This window comes from Myxocyprinus asiaticus, chromosome 35, assembly GCF_019703515.2.
Source record: "Myxocyprinus asiaticus isolate MX2 ecotype Aquarium Trade chromosome 35, UBuf_Myxa_2, whole genome shotgun sequence".
In the NCBI taxonomy this organism is placed as follows: Eukaryota; Metazoa; Chordata; class Actinopteri; order Cypriniformes; family Catostomidae; genus Myxocyprinus; species Myxocyprinus asiaticus.
This window is the reverse complement of record NC_059378.1, coordinates 36,774,195-36,794,124: the sequence shown is the minus strand read 5'-3', so window position 1 is coordinate 36,794,124 and position 19,930 is coordinate 36,774,195. Positions and strand designations below refer to the sequence as shown.

The window sequence follows — 19,930 nt, the reverse complement described above, 5'->3', positions numbered from 1 at the left end:
CTATAGTGTATGACATGAAAGGCAATATATTTGAACGTTTGCTAACGGTAGCTCAACTGATAGAGCATTGAAGTTGCAATGCAAATGACCAAGGTATGAGTTCTATAGAGAATGCAAATCAAAATATGAGCTGAAAGTGTTTTTTTAATGACCGTATTGGTTAGGTTTAGGTTTAAGATTTAGGGTAGGAAGGTAGGAAGGTAGGTTTGGTTGATTAAAAACTCAACAGAGCATGACATTTAAAAACCTAATTTGTTTGCGAGAGCATTTAACTCACTTTTAACACAACACAGTGGACATTTCACCTCGGAACTGCCACAATATCATTTTGGAAAAATGTCACCACAGTCACGTTATTATCATGAGATTGGGCTGCTTTCTTTTATCTGTGAAACACAAAAGGAGAAATTCTGGAGAATGCCTTTTTCTCAATGAAATGCCAATGAATGGTGACTGGAGATAAATGTATTATGGAAATACTGAACACAACTTTATATTTCAAGTATTCTAAAGTCATACAATGGCTTTGTAGAAGAAACAAAGCAAAACTGAAGTCTCTGCACTCACTCTACATGCGCATATATGAGAGAAGCTCGTTCACATTGGCTTTAAACTACTTTTATGGTAATTTTACTTTCTATTCAATACAACTGCATGGGAAAAAAAATGGCAAGGAAATTCTCCAGAATTTCTCCTTTTGTGTTTCTCAGAAGGAAGAAAGAAAGTCATACAACAAGGGTGAGCAAATGACACTTTTAAGACACTTGATCACTGTTGAGAACTGTATGGAATTAGGGCTTTGTAGCATATTGCACATCCTAGTTTTTCTGGTTGACTCCATAAGTGACATCTGGCCTTAATTAGTCCCTCCTTCACTATGTTCAGTAGGCGTCACTCTCAGCTGAAGCACCAATCAGAGAGTAATCACCGGCCTGACACTCCACCCCCCACTGCATTCAGTGTGACAAGCCTTTTTTCAAGTCCATGAAGTATTCTCCTTTTTTTCCCCCATTCCCGCTGCTCTGCCCCCTGCGCACCATCCAGACGTACTGGTGTGTGACAAGAACAGCTATGCAGTCAGTAAAGCAGCCTTTAGCCACATCTTGACTGCATTCCTGACCATCCCGAACCCTCTTTCTACAGCTTTCAGAAGCCTTTAGGTTGGGGGTACCTTCAGAGAGGAACCTGAAGAACATTCTTGGCCAAAAACCTGGCAAAATCAAGAAGGACTGCTTGAGTTTTGGAAAACCGTATCAAGGGATGTCAATGGAAACTTCCAAATGAGAGATCCTGAGGTGACCGTGAAACACAAAAGGATACTGCAAGTGAATGAAGAGTTGGTGAAAAATATACAGACTTCATTGACTGTTTATTGACTTGTTTTAAAGAACATTTTGAACAGGTTTTCTTGGGTTGAATGTTTCAGTAAGGAGGATCTCTTTGGTCAGCTTGTTCTTGAGGGAATTCCAACAGGTGTTTTTGAAGACCTGCATCCCAAGTTGGCATCCTGATTGGAGAACGTTGTGGAACTCACACTAACTTTACTTTAAATCAAAAGTTTGAAGGACAATTATGGCCAACTCTGGGTTTCAGCTTCTTGGCTACTTTCTTGCTTTGGGTGGGTGGATTGGAATCATCTCCACCACGGTGCTGCCCCAATGGAAGCAGTCCTCGTACGCAGGGGATGCCATCATCATGGCCGTGGGGTTATATGAGGGCCTGTGGATGTCCTGTGCATCGCAGAGTACAGGCCAGGTGCAATGCAAGATCTTCGACTCCTTGCTCTCGCTGGATGGTAAGTACCAAGTGACAAAAGGTGTTGATGACTGTTCACGTAAATCTCTTGGGTTTCACCAAGTTTTTAAAAGCCAGATCTTGGTCATATGTTGCTAGCTGTTTTCATATGTGAATTCCATGCTTCTAAAGTTTGATGTATGACTCAAATGAAAAGCACTGAAGATGAAAAAAATAATTACATCAAGATTCTTTGGCTAGAGGATATTGGTGGCAAAAAGCAATGCAATCAGCTCAAAGAGCTGCTGTATACACATGGATTTAATCAACTGGTTTAATCTATCAAATTAAAATATGTGAGTTTTGACATATCATAATTAAAGTCTTATGTGACACCAACCTCGCCGAGTCGCTGAGCGTATCAGGCTGTTGAAATGTCGTGGAGTGCTATTACAAAGCGATTAATCAACATTTAGCGCCACTGTCATTATCAATTTTGCGGTAACTTGTTACGTCTAATCAGGGCAAGTCACTTCTCATCTATTTCTGCTGTTTGCTGGGATGGCCCCAAGAAGAAGACGTACTTAAACAATCCATTATGAATGGTGGCTGATGATTGTGCGTTTAATTATTTTTTGTCTTTCCTTGATAAATTGCATTACATCTGTTTGTGATTTGTGGTCAAATATTACAACATTGCAGGCAGAGAAAAAAAGTATGGTTCGTAATAACAATAGCAACCAAAAAATGCTATGTACTGTAGCTGGAACTAAGAGTTTGCCATCTTATATTCTGCATCATTGCTGTAATAACAGTGTATTGTCTTGTTGCAATGAATGGCAGTTGTGTTGAGAAGAAAAGGCCAGTGTTTAGGCAAACACCAAAGATATGTTCAGAATGCACATCCCTGCACAACACACAGGTCTCCTTTCTTGCTGTTTAGCAGTAATTAAAGAAAAGCTAATATTTTGTTCATATTCATAATGACTACAATTTAAGACAACCATCTTATACAAACATATCCAAAATAGCTTGAATTTGTCATGGGTAACATACTATGTGTTTTGTTCCAGACTCTTACAGATAAAGGTTCCAGTTAGAACCAAAAAAGGAAAGTTTATGTTCTGCATTAAACTTTTTATTCTATAGTTCTTCTGGAAACATTCTACTGCTTTGAAGAACTCAGAAGCAAATACATTGATCAGAAGAACTTATCATCTAACAGTAGGGACATTTAAATAACCAAAGAACCATATACTGTACATTACCATTCAAAAGTTTGGACACACCAAGTCTTTCTTTATTTTTTATGATTAACATTTATATAAAACACAAAATCAACTTTTAACACCCACTACCACCCCTCCTCCTCCCCATACCCAACCCCACCCCACCCCACCCCACCCCAAACCTCAACAAACATCCCTGTGGTCTTAGATGAACACATATAAAAGAATACAAAAACAAAAACCAAACAACTAAAAGAGGGAAAAAGAGAAAAAATAAATAATAATAAAATATGTATATATATATATATATATATATATATATATATATATATATATATATATATATATATATAAATATGTATAAATATAAATATAAAAAATCACACACACTGACAATTACCCCTCTCTCTCCACTATTCCACCCGACAACTCTCCAAGAATGCTAAATATCCACCCCATTTTCTTACAAACAAATCCGGATTCCCTAGTCTTCTATAAGACCCCTCCTCTAAGGCTGCCACTCTCCCCATCTCCGAGCACCACTCCTGAAACGGGGGTGCTCCAACTGACTTCCAACCCCTCAAAATCACCTGCCTGGCGACCATAACACAGGTTAGGACCCAATCCTCCACATGTTTATTCTCCACATTGATTTCTGCCCCATCTCCACAGAGTCTGGGGCAAAACGAAACCCGAGTGCCCAAGACATCACATACAAAATTCTGAATTCTCAACCAAAACCCTTGGATATTAACGCATCCCCAAAAAACATGGGTTGTATTTCCATCCTCCGATTGGCATCGCCAGCAGGTAGGTGTGTCTTTAAGACCATGCCTATACAGTCTTGAGGGGGTCCAATAGAATCTATGTAAAATCTTGAACTGAATAAGGCAAACCCTTGCATCTCTAGATACGGACTTGACATTTTTTAGAATGCTAGCCCACACTCCTTCCTCCAATACCAAGTTTAAATCTTTCTCCCATAATCTCTTCAGAGAAGTTGAAGCTCCATCCCCCAGACTCTGAATTAACAGGGAGTAATACACTGATGCCTCATGACCTTTTCCAAAAGCAGTAATCACCTCTCTTAAAGCATCTGCCGCCTAAGGGGTGTGTGTGCTACTCCCAAAAACAGTACAGTGCATGTGGCGCAGCTGTAAATACCTATAAAACTGAGATCTGGGAATTCCAAAATGATGACCCAAATTCTCAAAAGATCTCAACACTCCACTCTCATACAGGTCACCGAGTGTAGTAACCCCCCTCACAATCCACTCTGACCAGCAGAAAGGGGACTTGTTGATACATAATTTGGGGTTCAGCCATATGCTTGAGGCAACACAAGTCTTTCTTTATTAGTAGTATTTTCCACATTTTAGAATAATAGTAAAGTGATCAGGAATATGAAATAACAAAATTGGAAGTATGGGAATTATGTGGTGGCCAAAATGTTTAAATCAAAACTAACTTATATCTTAGCATCTTAGTCTATGTTACTTGTTTGCTTCTTTTACTTTACTATCCACTCCAACTCATTCAATCCAAAAAATCCAGTTTTTAATAGAGAATTTAAGGTAACACTTAACAATGAGGTTCCATTGGTTAACATTAGTTAACATGAACTAACAATGAACAATACTTTTACAACATTTATTAATCTTGGTTAATGTTAATTTCAACATACTGTATTGTAACACATTTTTAAAAGTTGTATATGTTAACTTCGATTAATGGATTATGAACTAATATGAAGTAACAATGAACAATGATATTTTTATTAACTAGCATTAATAAAGATTAATAAATGCGGTATAAAATATAGTTAATTGTTAGTTCATAATACCTAATGCATTTACTAATGTTAACGAATGGAACCTTATTGTAAAGTGTTACCAATTTTAGTTTAGCAAAGAAATTCATTTGCAGTCTAGTCACAGTTTATATTTGTCTACAAAAACTAAGCTAATTTCAAGCATTTAAGAATAAACCTTTAGATCAAAAGCTTTTTAAGATCTTGAGAATCATAAGGCCAAACATTTGACTGGCCGTGTACCAAATTCAAGAATCTTATACAGCAAAAAAAAAAAAAAAAAAAATGGGTGTTTCTAAGAAAGACAGTTTTGTCATCATATACTCTCCCTTACATTGTTCCAAATCCTCAGAACTTTCTTCGGTGGAACACAAAAGTAGATGTTAGGCATGAACAACAGCCCCGGTTATCATTTAATTTCATTGTATGGAAAAAAGATGCAAAGAAAGTTAATGGTGACTGAGGCTAACATGCTGCATAACATCCTGAGGGTGTAAAAACATGAGGGTGTTTAAATGGTGAGAGAATAAACATTTTTGGGTGAACTATCCATTCAAATTTGACTAAAGAGCAAACAATCTTGGCCGTCACTTCATGCTTCTTAATCACTTCGAGGTTTTGCAGAATATCATTTGGATTTCATAGCATCTCTGTCAAAGGAGTTAACTGCTCATACACAAAGGCTGCTCTCAGTGTGTGTACTGTACCGCTCGTGGTGGAATCTGCAACCCTCGACCCACAAAGGGTGACGGGACCATCTGATTCCACTCTCCCCCCTCCTAGCCTTAGGTCATCTGGACGGATAGTGACTGCAATGTTCTGGCTTGTGTATGTATAGGCAGAGCCTCCCACAAGCTTGCATTGTTTGCTCTTTCTGCAGTGGTTCTGCTGTCTTTTCTTGAATAACTGTTATTATGTGCACTGTAAACTGAACACAGGGTATTTAGGATAGACATCATCTCTATGAAGCATACTTTTGATAGAATGAAGCAAAAGACATCATTATAAAATGTGCATGCCATTTAGGTGGAAGAAAATGTGCAGACTACTATAAGTAAGGCAATAAATAAATCCAGTGTCCCAGTGATTGATTTTTTTAAAATATTTCAACTTTTATCTTTTTGTTATATGAAGGTCACATTAAATATCATCATTTACCCACCTTTTCTGTAGAACAAAAACAAAGATTTTTAGAAGCATATCTCAGCTCTGTAGGTTCATACAATGCCAGTGAATGGTGACCAAAATTTTGAAGCTCCAGAAAGCACATAAAGTCAGCATAAAAATAATTCATATGTTTCCAGTGGCTAAATCCATATCGTTTTTTTTTTTTTTTTTTTAACCATAAATCTCTGCTTTTACTTTCACATTCTTCTTTTGTTTTTGGCAATTTGCATTCTTTGTGCTACCTACTGGGAAGGGAAGATAATTTATTGTAAAATAGGATTTAAATTTTGATCTGTTTCTCACCCACACCTATCATATAACTTCTGAAGACATGGATTAAACCACTGTAGTCATATGGATTATTTTTATGATGCCTTTATATGCTTTTTTGAGCTTCAAAGTTCTGGCCACCATTCACTTGCATTGTATGGTCCTACAGAGCTGAAATATTCTAAAAATCTTCGTTTTGTTCAGCAGAAGAAAGAAAGGTATACACATCTGGAATGGCGTGAGGGTGAGTAAATAATGAGAGAATCTTCATTTTTGGGTGAACTATTTCTTTAAAAACTGACTTGGAATCTTTTTACCTGCCTTTAATCATTTATTTTTGGCACTTTTCAAATATAATTTATGTATAGATTTGATTATTTTAGCCTTGTACCAGACCCAGACTTTCAATAATAACTATAACAATTAAATATGAATATACAAATTATTACATGTTTAAAACTATGGTAATCCAAACAACAAGTGAAATAAACGATCTGTTTCAATATGTATTGTTTTAAAGTTATTTCTATCAATATTTCAAAGATTAAACACTTGTGCCGTCATTTCCAAAAACACTAAACAATTTTGTCCTTAAAACAGTGAAGGTAAATATTATAGTGACATTTCTAATCAAGCTTTAATTATGCCAAAAGTGGACAATATTATTTAGTTGTATGTATTTAGGATGCATAAAGTGTAAGCTATGTAATAAGCCTTAGCAAGACAGAAGTCGGCTATTTTTTTATCAGAAATGTTAAAAATGTAATTTCCATCAGCATCATTTCCACCACAGAATTTGAGATGTGCTGGAAATGAATCTGTGCTGGAAATTTTCATGACTTTCAAAAAAAAAAAAAAAAAAAAAAAATCTGTGATGCACTGCTCAACATTGTTGGTAGGCAAATTAGAAAAAAGAAACAAAAACCAGTGAGAGTGATTTTCTTTTTTTTTTTTTTACGCAACTTTACAGTACTAAAGGTGCAATCTCTTTTCAATATTTACAATCAGATGCATCTTCATAGTGTCCAAAATACTGTGCAGTCCATGCAGAATCATGCATGTTTTGGAAATATATATTTTGAATATAATAGAATAAACATTTTAGATCAGTATTTAATGTAACAGCAATTAAATAATAAATACTATGTACAGTGTACAATTTGAGCAAATTTTTTTCTTTTCATTTTTTACCCCCTTTTTAGTTCTTTGTTCTAATAAAATATCTCTGTGTGGACAAGTGTAAGGGTTTCGGGGAAAAAAATACTCACGGAGAAGGCGTTGAAAATGATTATGACATCATAAACTACTTGTTTGTATGAGGGATGCATTGAGAGATGTTTTCAATGACGTTTGCAACAGCCCACAAGTACACAAACAATAGACAATGGCGTGCCTCACATGCAGCCTCTCTCAAAGCATGTTCTCCAGCGCTGTGCACAAGCTTGCCTTCCTTTCATCCGTGCCAGGCACTGCCAACCTTGGCACTGGGTGAAGGATTGTAGGAGGACCCTTCCCTCCCCTTCATCCTGAGTCTAACTACCACTCGTCATATCTGACCTTGGGATCACAGTAGAAGTCCATAAGGGCAAGCTAAACACTCCCCATACAAATCACGAAATAAAGCAAAACAAGGATGAAAGACACAAAAATAAGAGGTCTCTTATAAATTCCTATAACCCTGCTTCAAAGACAGCCTCTTCACTCATAAACCATACATCAAAAGTTGCGTGATAATCTTGCCTCAGTTCTCAACTTCTGTGAGATGCTATTAAATGTATTTTATGGCTTCGATTCATGTTTGATACAATGCATTTTCAAAGCTGCAGTTCAGCTACTGTGAATTGTACTCAAGGGTTTGAAAGGAAGCAGAAAATCGGTCTACAAAGGTGATTCCAGTTAAATGTGGCCAAGCTGACCTCTTGTTTTGAAGGGACAGTGAGTGGAATGTTTCAAAGTGTTGGTGGTCCATCATCTTGAAGTTATTATGATTCTCTTTTATAAACTAGCATGTTACATGCCATCACACAAAGGCAGAGATAGGGGGACCGGAAACAATCCTTCTTTGTGGAAAAAGCCACAGTAATCCCCTCTGTGTGAAATGTATAAAAATGTATCTCCTACAGTATTATGCATGAACAGAACACCGTGTGGGATATCTGTGGAATTTTGATGTGATAGTGCGGCTAGAAGTTGTCATAATACTATAAAAATGAGCAGAAAGATGCTAAAAGGTTTATCCTGAGGGTTTTAAGTGACTGACTAATATATATCGGCCAGGGGTGTGTTTCATGTACAGCTACGTTACTCACTGATTAACCACAATAGTACGATGCATCGTTGGTTAGTCACTAGCTATTTGTTTCCCGAAACCGTAGTTACTATGTTGCACATCCATTGTTCGAACCATGCTGGTTCAGCAATATAAAGCTGTCATTAATTACGTTACACAGGGGGTGGAGTAATAACTACTGCAGAGATCAAATGGATATCAAATTAAAACTGCTTATTCACACTTACACTATAACGCTGTTTAATGTGAGAAAGCTGCTGAAGACATGAAAGCTGCGAGCACTATGTAAATGCGACAGATATATTGTGCTGCAATAGTGGGGTTTCCTATTACATAAGACTTCAGGGTTCCCCTGACGCACTTGAGCACATACGCACATACGCACAAGCGCACTCTCCAAAAATAAATAAGAACGGCACTTATGCATTAACATGGACACATAATAAGCTGTGTTCTCTGACAGAAGCCGTGTGGGTTAAAGTGCTTTCTCTTAACAGCCTTTAATCCCTTAAACGGCTGCATTCATGTTTAAGTAATGTTTCAGAGTGCCGCTTTTTGAGAAACCCCGGAATAAGTAGTTTAACCATGTAAACATGGTTAAAGTCTTGACATAATGAAATATATATGTGGAATAAAAGATACAGAAGCCTCGGAGAAGTCAAATTATGTCTGCACAGCAAACTAACAAGGAACTACGCTTCTAACCACAGGTGGAGAGCTGTAGTTCCAACCACACAACTTTGCGATGCTGTTTGCAGATCGTTGGAACTACGTTTTTGAGAAACAACAAATTGTAGAACAATGTTAGCAATGATGGAATTTGCGACCGTAATTGGCTAACGATGCTTTTGGGAAACGCACCCCAGTCTAAATAATCTGCTTTTATTTTGCAATTTGAGAGTATCGGTTGAGAAATGTATTTACTTGGCTAAGTAAAAGGAGTGTTAGTTCACCCTTGTGTCAGTTTCAAAATCTTCAAACAGTCTTGTCAATGTATATGAACATTTACGTCATTTACGGGTGTGATGGGTGGGTCATGTCCCTACCACTTTTTGCCTTTCCAGTTTTGTCCCCACCACTTTTTGAAATAGCTTTCGTCAGGTAAGTGTCTAATGCATAAGAAACATCTCCAGTTCTTGAGGAGGAGGAGTTTCCATTTTGTTCCATTTTGTAATGTTATAATGAGTGCTTGTTGTGGCTGTTATCAATGGCTTTGAAATACAGCGGTTGGTGATGTTCTCTCGTGCATCCAGACGCACACTCTACTCGCTCAGCTGTTGAGAAGCTCCTTTCAAGTCTAAACGCAAAGCAAATTGGAAACAGATGTGAAATTTGTTTATTAAATTAAAAAGTTAAATTAGAACCCGGAACTGTCTAAACACCTATTCCAACCACTTTTGAAAACAAAGTGACACCCATGGATTATAAACAATGTAACTTTTCAAATTTGTTAAGTGAATTATTATTTTTTGTTTTTTTATAACCATTTTTTCTATCATTGAATTGTCATTTGAACATGTTGAAATGTTACTATTATACTGGGCACTGGCCATCCTGCTCTTACTCATTAGATATAGTGCATTAACATGCACACCAATAAAAAAAAAAAAAAAATTTAAAAACATTTGACAATGCAAGAAAACTCAATTCTGTCATTGTAAAACCCATATCAAGTTTTAATTCTTCAGTGTCAGATGTAGACATAATCAGACTGTAAGTAAAAAAAAATTGGTTTATGTTTATGGAATGAGTCAAAATACACTCCAAGACACATTCTCTGAAAACTAATATTGATACCTTATGCCATTTTGCAAATGTATCTTGTTTTAAGGACTTTTAGATATTTTTCTTGGAAAACAACACAGATACCGACTAAGAATTATATTGGTTTGCAGTGTGGGGTTTTGGTTAGCACATGCATTTGTAATAGAAATTACTCAGAAAAAGGGTTTGAGTTTACACCAAACATCAAATTTATCATCTGTGTTTTCTCAGTGCACATTCAGACATGTCGAGCTCTGATGGTGATCTCGGTGCTGATGGGGTTCCTCGCAATTATCGTGAGTGTCGTCGGAATGAAATGCACGAAAGTGGGTGACAACAACCCATCAACCAAGAGCAAGATCGCAATCACTGGTGGGACACTCTTCCTACTGTCAGGTAAGACAAACACTCAGAATGAACACATTAACATTAAAGGCACTGCACAATCAGTGGAGCAGATAAATATCAAACATACCAAATTTTCTTTAAAAATTTCAATGACATTCTGGCTATTTGAAGGAACATCAACTAATCATCTGTTAGGAATAATATAATGTAATAGTCTGATGTTAGTTAATGTAAAATTATTATAAAATATTACCAAGAAAAAAGTAACTTTTTTTTTATTTTGGGGGTCCCTGGGTTGGTTCTCTTTTAGAAGTGAGAAGGTAAAAAACTATCAGTAAAAAACCAGTACTGATACCATTTAAAATTATGACAACATTTTACAAATAGAACATTTTTTTACAGAATTTATTCATCTTGGTTAATCCTAATTTATAAATATGCTTTTGCTCATTGTTAGTCCATGTCAGTTCATAATGCATTAAGTAATGTTAACGTATACAATGATTAATTTATTAGTACATATAGAAATGACCATTAACCAAGGTTAAGAAATGCTGTATAATTAATTTTCAATAGTAGTTTGTTAAAGATTGTGTTTACAACATTAAGGTATACAACCGTATTGTAAATTGTTACAGAAATTATACCAGTATAATTTCTGTACCAATATAATTCACACCAGTAAATATACTAACAAAGTTTAAGGCCTGCAGTGTTCAGAGAAAATGTAAACAAAATCTTTACAAGTCTGACTGATTTAAATGAGAGTGTAACTGTGCTTAGAATGAGCACATTTGTTATCTAGGTCAACCATGTGGATACCTCAGCCCTGTAAATCATTCAGTGTAAATTAAATGTGGTAAATAAAATTGACATTCTTTCATTAGAATCCACGTTCTTGTGGTCTGTTCTGGTCTTTGGTCACTATATCACTTCTGACCCATTTAAACACAGGAGTAAACAGGAAGTGGCTAGTTTGGTCACATTTGCACTTTCTGCAAAGCCTGACAATAAACAGACTGAGATGTGCTCTTGGACAGTGCTGATCATGTGATGTTTATCATCTCTAGGTGTGTGTACGCTGGTGGCTGTGTCTTGGTACGCCACACAGGTGTCCTCCCATTTCTTCGACCCAAATACGCCAATTAATGCCAGGTAGGACCATCAATGGATTTTTAATGGATTACACAATGCGTAACTGTAAAAATATTACCACTACAGTAAAATACTGTATTACAGAGATGAGAATCACCATTGAGAATAGTAAAAATTACACACATAAAAAATGCAATTAAAAAGTACAAGTAAAATGTCTGGACACATAACAACCATGCGGGGGAAATGTGTTTAATTGTGAAGATATTAGTACTAAAGTAAAAAATTTATTGTATTACAATAATTAATATCACCATGGAGGACACATTACAGTAATGTGGAATTAGAGAATGTGCTTAATTGACCCTTCACTAAGCCCCACCTTTAAAGCATCTCAGCAACTGTTGCAATCCGCCATTTCTCTGACAAGCTTTTGCTTTTTTCCGACGAGAGTCTATGGGAGTTATGGGTGTTTGAATTTTTTTTATGATGAATTTATTTTATAGAAATTATCCAAAATCTGTAAAAAAACGTTGTTGCTGGTTCACTTGTAATAGTGACATGAGATACCTAGTGGATACACGCAGTGTTTTTTTATTTTATTTTTTATCTTTAAATAAATCTCAAGAAGAGCAAGCTATGGATTAAAATGTGTAAGCCCTCATTTACAAATGAATATGTATAACATCAGCAAGGACACCTACATTTGCTCCAAGGTAAATTAAAGCTTATAACTTAATTTATGTATTAATTAAGGTCTTAGTAAAGGCAATAGAAAATAAAACGTTTACTGAGTACGCTAAAGTTGTCAAGTGTTTAATCACCATCAAATGACTGTGATGAAAATGACAAAAAACTTCAGATAAATATGCTTTAAAATGTCACTCTTCATTTCAGCCCATGTAAGAATATTATCAGTTCTATCAGGAAGACTCGCAGACTTGAATGAAATTTAAGATGACATTTATTTGATGAATATAAAACAGAAATGTAATGTCTCTCTTTGGCGTAAGCCCCGTCTGGCGGTCCATAGAATTTGTACTCGGAACCGTCATATCCTGCCGGAGACAGGAGGCAGGGGCGAGGAGCCTACCCCCATGCAGGACGGGACTCAACTGGTGGTGGTGGGGTGGTGGAGGTTGCCGTGTTAGCACACTGAAATGCAATGTGATAGATTGCGAGCAGACTTATAAGGCATTGGCTTACATGTGATTGGCTAGGAGTTACCTAGCTAATGGTGTGATGATGTACAGCTGCTAGTTTTCCCGCTAGAACTACGCTGTGCTTACATTTCCATTTATGAGAATATTTTGCCAAAAAATGCGCCATTCACGGCAATCTCCCATTCATTTCTATGGGCAGTTCTGCAAAGCTTGTCAGAGCGAGCAATGGTACAAAGTGGGGTGGAGCTTAGCAAAAGGCCAATTGTCATGAACATATTGTCATTGGGCAAAAAGGAAAAAGGCTTTATTTGCTGTGTACAAATTATTTCGAGAGATTCACCTGTTCACATTATATAAACTGTCTCCTATGATTATGAAAGAAGGTGTGGCCTTTCTTTCTTTCAGGTATGAGTTTGGCCCCGCCCTCTTTGTAGGATGGGCAGCTGCCATATTAATGATGTTGGGTGGCTCGTTCCTCTGTTGCTCCTGCGTTAACGAGGACAGAAGAGGACAGCAGTTCTACCGGCAATCTCAGCCCTCTACAGGCAGAGAGTATGTGTAAATACAACTAAATATCTTCAGCAGAAAAGGAGAACTGTAAATATAAAGAGCAGAGGGCACGAGAGACAGAGCTCTCCCCACCATGAGTACAACTTCTCATTCGCACTGACCATTTTATCCAGGTCCAAAACAAACAGACAAACAAACAGCTAAACAATTACATAGGCAAACACTTACAGTTTCTACGTCTGCATATTGTTTTTAACATACACTTATTTTCATGAAAAATGTAAAAATTCTGTACTTTATACACATGTATGTCTTCCCAAATATTCTATAATAAGCTTTTTAATGAAGGAAATCCTATTTTTGCCAAACTGTTTTTAACTATAACAAAACAATTTGAAGCTAAGCATTTACACTGGACTCTTTTGTACAATAAAGTTTTTATAAGTTTTAGGGAAAACTTTTTTAATGAAAAGCTTTAATGAAAATGAAAAACTTCCATTTACACTCAAAGTGTTTTAATGGAAAGTGAATGTCTGTATAATCTCAGAACAAAGTCTAACTGTTATAAAATATTATTTTGTGGTATAACGAGCTGAAGAAGAGCATAGTACTACCAATTACTATTTCTGCAATATATAGTATTTATACTGTGCTGTATGCAATTTTAAACTACCCAGAATAATGTATACAACAATGCAATGGACTTGACTTGACCTTCCATTTTTCCAGTGTGATAAATGAACCATAATTTCAGCCGTGATTCTTTATTAGTGGACGCTATATTTTGGCTTCGCTATATTTAATTTCATTTAAACCAACTGATCTCAGTTCAGAAGATACTGGGCTGTCAGCAAAGGGTTAAACTTTCGACGTGCAGAGTCATGTGACAAAACAACATGGCGCTGATCACAGCGGAGTTTGTCTTTGGGAGAAACAGCAACCAAACTACATCTGGTAAGAAACCTAATTTAGGTTTTACATTGAAACCTGTTTGAGTCAAAAGACTAGAGTCTCTAGTTTCATTCGATATGCCATTTTTAAAATTTGAGCGATTTATCGTGAAACACCACGCTGCTTAACACAATGTACACGAATGTATACAATAGTACAAGGGTTTCATTAGAAATCCTATATTTACTGTGCATTTTCATATTGAGAAAAATAAAAATAAAAATTGCTTTCAGAGGCTTTATATGGCGTTAGGACGAAAATACTTTGCATTTTGAGACCAGTGCAGACAGACAGCACACTGGAGGTTAAGTCATTCACTAAATAGGGAGCAAGGGAGCATCCAATAGCTTTCCTATGAAGCCAAGTGCATTCAGTCCAAACTTCCTATCAAAATATCAGTTTCAGGCTGCAGGTAATTTTTGAACCTCTCAACAAAGTTGACAGTCATGGGCCAATGGTAATCAGTACTTTCAGATTCAGAATTTATAATGTATAATTGTATTTTAATATGGTTGGCAGTGATTGGATGATGCTGGCTATTACTTGTGTCAGAATGAATTATGATAATTTCTGATTGATAAAATGCTTAATCACTGGCTATCACTTGTTTGTTTGACAGTGCAAAGAGAGAAAATTAAGATTTTGTTGCCAAACTAGGATTTTTTTTTTTTTTTTTAAACATCTATTTAAACTTCCTATGTTTATCATTGGTTAGCCTGTTGTGTTTCACATATTAAAAAAAAATAATAGTTGTTAATATACAATATACACTGCACAGTATACAGTAAGTAGAAAGCTAGTATTCTATGCCGAACATGGCCAATTAGAAACGTGCTATGGCTTAACTCATTGGTTGGACTGTTCTGCATGGTGGGAGCTCTGTTTGCCAGCTATCTGTGTTCCTGACAGCCATGGCTATATTGACACTGCATTGAGGAGACCAGGAGTTATGAGGCGTTCACTGTCCACTGGAGTGGAGGGAATTCCTTTGGAACCATAGAGGACATTATTTAAAACCATGCTGACCAACAAGTTCCAGTGCTGCAATGTGGGAACTGGGACTTGGCGGACTATAGACAAATACTTCTAGCACAAACTGTAAACATGTTGTTTAGACAAAGTACTTTCGAGGGAAAATCCAACGCTGTTTTTTGAACATAATATGTAGGTTTTTTTTTTTTCACATTATACAACACCTCATCAACAGAATCTGAGAGTTTAAAACATCATTGGGGGAGTAACTAAGAATAAATTGCGCTGATAGCATTGTTTATTGGCATGCGCTGTCTGTGTTGTTTTAGCACCCGATCCAATCCAAAAAACAAAACAAAAAAAAAAAACAAATGTCCACAAAATTAGTGGTTAAGTTGAAAACTCAAGGTTCTTTTACTCAAGGTTCCAAAATAATCTTCTCCTGGCTAGTTATTTCTGCCATCATCACTTAAAAAAAACTTCTAAATAAACCTGAGGGCAGTAATAGCGCAACTCTAATTGTGCTAACATTATATAATGACCATCGTTTGCTAAAATTTTTTGTATTTTTGTTCAGAAAATTGTATGTAAAGCCATTCTTAACTAAATTGCTGCATTAAATTCAATGGGCCTATGGTATATATACAGTATATAGCTGGTAAACAATTAAAGTTAATACTAAAGTATTATTTATTTTCTGACAAGAGCCAAGTTGTGTTTTACTCCAAGTCATATTTAAATTGTGGACACTGAAAGACTTATCTCCTGTCTCTAAAATGAACTTCATTCATAGCAGTTCAATGAGATGTTGGTAAAAAGTAACACTTTTTCAACAGAACTTGATTAACAAACGATTCATTGTGCATGGACAATTTCCTTAAATTTCCTTTCAGGTAGGGCTTGCACTACTACTCTTTATTGAGCCTGATCTCATGAAATTTATGGGACAATGGCAACATTTTTGCAAATCAAAATGAAGTGTTTCATTACACATTTGGCTGCAGTTTCCCAGTGAAATGTCCAGTGGGGGGTGCCAAAAGCGAGTGAAATGTTTTTAAGGGGAATATTTATTTAGATGGATGTTTTAATGAGTAAAATGTACCTCTCTAACATAAATCTTTAGCACAAACCTAACCAATAGTGTCCTAAATAAGAGGTGAATAAAACAGACATCCTTACCCTTAACCAATGCCTAAACGTAACCGATATAGTTTTAAAAGCAAATTCGACATGAAAAGCAGATTTACTGAAGCAACCACATAATTTCGTGTCACTTCTATGGCACTTTCACTTTATTTTCTCTCCAAGCCTCCTTGGCTGGGCTTGAGGCTCGGTATCTGAGTTCAAAATCCAACACTCTATGAGGTGAGCTAGAGCAGAAGCTAATCACATTGGAATATGTGTGTTAATGTAGGTGGGTCTGTAATACAAGCGTTAAAATGTAACTTGTTCAAATGATGCGTAAAAGTGTTTCAATATCATAACATAGCAGGGTGTGAGTAACAGAATGAAAAATAAGTGTTTAAAAAGTCAAAAACAGCCATAAAACCCATGATTTGGGTAAAAGTGAATAAAACACACAGCTGTTGTAGCACGTCTAGTGATCATTTCACTAGGAAAGTGGGCAAAATGTAGAAAGCGGCACGTAAAACTCAGTTTACGAAAATGTTATAGTATAGTAACTTTATAGTAATGTTAATTCTATGAGACTAGGTTGTCTTTTTTACTTGTAAATCAGTCATCCAGAAAAGTAGTCGACTTGTCCATGTTTACTGTATGTTAATGACCCACTACACGGCATGCAACATTTTCCACAGTCAATTTATTTTCAAATTCACGTAACTCCAAAATATATTTGGCCATTACAGGATACCATACAAAATAAATTACACACATAAAATCTATTCACAAAATAGAGCTTACCAATTTTAATGTACCCTGAAATCAAACCCATTCTGACAAATGTCTGTCAAGCGCCGTCCGCAATCAGACATTTTTGCACCAATTCAAATGTGCTCACCTTTTTCCTTTTTCTGCAATGCTACTGATTTCAATGCATTCCTTAAGCAAACACCAAGACATGTATCCTGGTTCCATGGCAACCAGGAAGTGATCAGGTTTACATAAACAATGGCGAGTTTGATTCTGAGGTTGCATTTCCAATCTAAAATTACATTTCTTTCTCCACTGACTGTTAGGTTTAGGGTTTGGGTTAGGGGGTAGGGCTAATAAAATTCCTGTCGACCATATTGCATCATTTACGACTAAAAATACGACTCACTTTTGGCACCACTCTGCAATGGAGCACACATGTGCCTGTTCATTCAACAAGACTTCCAGCTTCGGCCACCGGGGGCAGTGGTTCGAATTTCTGTAAGTACAAACCGATAACAGCAGCAGAAATTTCGACTTTTCGACTTTTCAATCAGTCTGAATAGTTGATACAGGTCCAAAGCATTGACCTGTGGTTTAATTAATTGACTAGTCGTTGCAACCTCTACTTTTAAGAATTCCATTGAAATAGACTGTTGGGATATCATGGAGTATCAAATAAGCAGTCTATTTACTTTTCTTCATCCATTTTTCCTAACATTTCCATGTTATTTAACCTATCAAGAGCAATCCTGTTTGTGATGCCACATAACGTATTAACTCTGGCTGCAGAACCAAATGAAGCAAGAGGCTCTTGTGAATTGTCTCTGTCTCAAGCTCCTCTAATGCTGTTCTTCCTCTGTCTTCTTCTCTTCTTTAATTCAGGGATGAGTTATTGAGTGAGACTAGTTTCCCTGACTGACCAACCCTCCCTGCCTTTACTCGAGGACTGTCCAAGCTCCACTCTCTGTATCTGTGTCCCTCACTCCCACCTAGAATCCAAATTTGGACACTTGTTTTTATGATTGGACAAATGTCCTCTCTACACCCTACATTCTTAAAACCTGTGTGCCTTTTTTTCAACTTCTGATCAATAAACGTGTTTGAAAAATTGTCACTCCCATATCTATTGTGTGCTTTCCCCCAACACCCACCAAACACCCAATGTTTAACTGTGACCCCATAAACTCCTTTTGTAAATATGTATTATTGAAATATGTAAGTGACAGCACCCTAAAAACATGGGCTGTTTCATTGCAATACATCTTTTACATTATCAGTGTCGTTTTTGGTGGATGTCCTTAGGTTATTACTTACTTGATAAGATTTTAGGTTTCTTTTTAACTCAAACCTGTTTTGTTTTTCTTTTAAATTGCAGAGGAAATGTTAAAAGTTCTCCACCAGACAAAGGGGAGCAGTACTTGTAGTTTGAAAGAGGGCGACTTCGTGGGTCACAAGCTGTTAGACTTTGGCAACAAACAAGACACTTTTTTTTTTTTTTGGTAAAAAAGCAAAGAACTCCAGTTAAAACTCTAAAGAAATTATTTAGTTAAAAAAAAAAGAAAAGGAGGACATGTTTCCCGTAACAGACAATTTTCAGTGATTCATGAAGCCAAACAATGCATTCCAACATGACTTTGTACTGTAGTATAACCTTCATAAAATAAGTTACATGTCAGAAATTTGATAAGGTCGAGTGAGCCTCAACAGTATTGTCAGAGAGTGTTTGACAAATATGTCATTTTTTGTTAAGATTGGAGTTTGTTATACTTGCCGAAAAACTATTATGAGCATTGATTCAGGGTACGTTTTAATGCAGTTAATAATTATGTAAATCTTCGACATGTGCAGTGTAATATTGAGCTATAACTGTGTTTTGACTCACAAAATGTCTTTTAGTTTGCTAATACATGTTTTTCAAAGATGCCGTATGTGAGATGAATCTTTTGTTTGTTGTAAAATCATATTATCATCTTTTTTTTTTTTTCCTTCTGTTCATAAAATGTGTAGGAATTATGAGGGGGTTGTCACATTTAATTTTGCTCTGAGGGAAAACAAAAAATTATCTAGTACATTAGAAAGAGACCCACATGCTATTTTAATTGCTTAAGAATTCTTTAGTGCACTTATGATGTGTATTCAGCATGCATTGAAAGGCACTGTTTATCACAAATGTTGTCTTTAAAGTGGTCGAGGTGTTAACGGCCAGCCAGTAGGATGTCATTAGAAATGTTTTAGTTCATTTTCCCCAAAATTATGTTACCTTATATTCAAGTATGTATCATCTCATATGATGTATCAACTTTTCTGTTTATCTGTTTTAAAATAAAATAAAGTATACAAAGGTATAATTACCGTGTGTCAATTGGCAACATAAATGTTTGCACATCCACCTGTGTTCTTTACAGTAGCTGACTTGGGAAAATCACAAGGGCAATGCCATTGTTGTTGGGAACAAACTCTGAAATACAAAAAACAAAAAAACAAAAAACAAAAAAACAACAACAACAAATGAAGTCAAAGTATTTTATATAAACCTAATGAATTCTTATAATCTCGAAGATGCACTGAATTAGACAAGCTGATAAATAGTTGAATAAAGTTTTTTAAAATTTCTCCATTTAGAGAAGAAGGAACTTTAGAGCTTTCTTTGTACTTATTTGATGTATCTCTAAATCTTCAGTCCTGCAACAGGCTTCTTTCATTGGATATTCAAAGTGTTTTGAACAATAACCTATATGAACATTGAGGGCCA

The 19,930-nt window shown here is 36.1% G+C and overlaps 1 protein-coding gene across 3 annotated transcripts; it reads left to right on the top strand.

Annotated features, from left to right (window-relative positions):
- Window positions 1-1,016: 1,016 nt before the first annotated feature.
- LOC127426106 (claudin-19-like) lies at window positions 1,017-19,519 on the top strand. Of its 3 annotated transcripts, none has more exons than XM_051672633.1 (5): window positions 1,017-1,795; window positions 10,496-10,660; window positions 11,683-11,767; window positions 13,276-13,422; window positions 18,554-19,519. In XM_051672633.1, the coding sequence occupies exons 1-5, from the start codon at window positions 1,573-1,575 to the stop codon at window positions 18,600-18,602; spliced, it is 669 nt and encodes a 222-aa protein (XP_051528593.1). In that variant the 5' UTR covers window positions 1,017-1,572; the 3' UTR covers window positions 18,603-19,519. The 3 variants fall into 3 exon arrangements, with proteins under 3 accessions (XP_051528593.1, XP_051528594.1, XP_051528592.1); XM_051672634.1 differs by having other exon boundaries at window positions 18,061-19,519; XM_051672632.1 differs by having other exon boundaries at window positions 13,276-13,428.
- The last annotated feature ends 411 nt before the right edge of the window (window positions 19,520-19,930 follow it).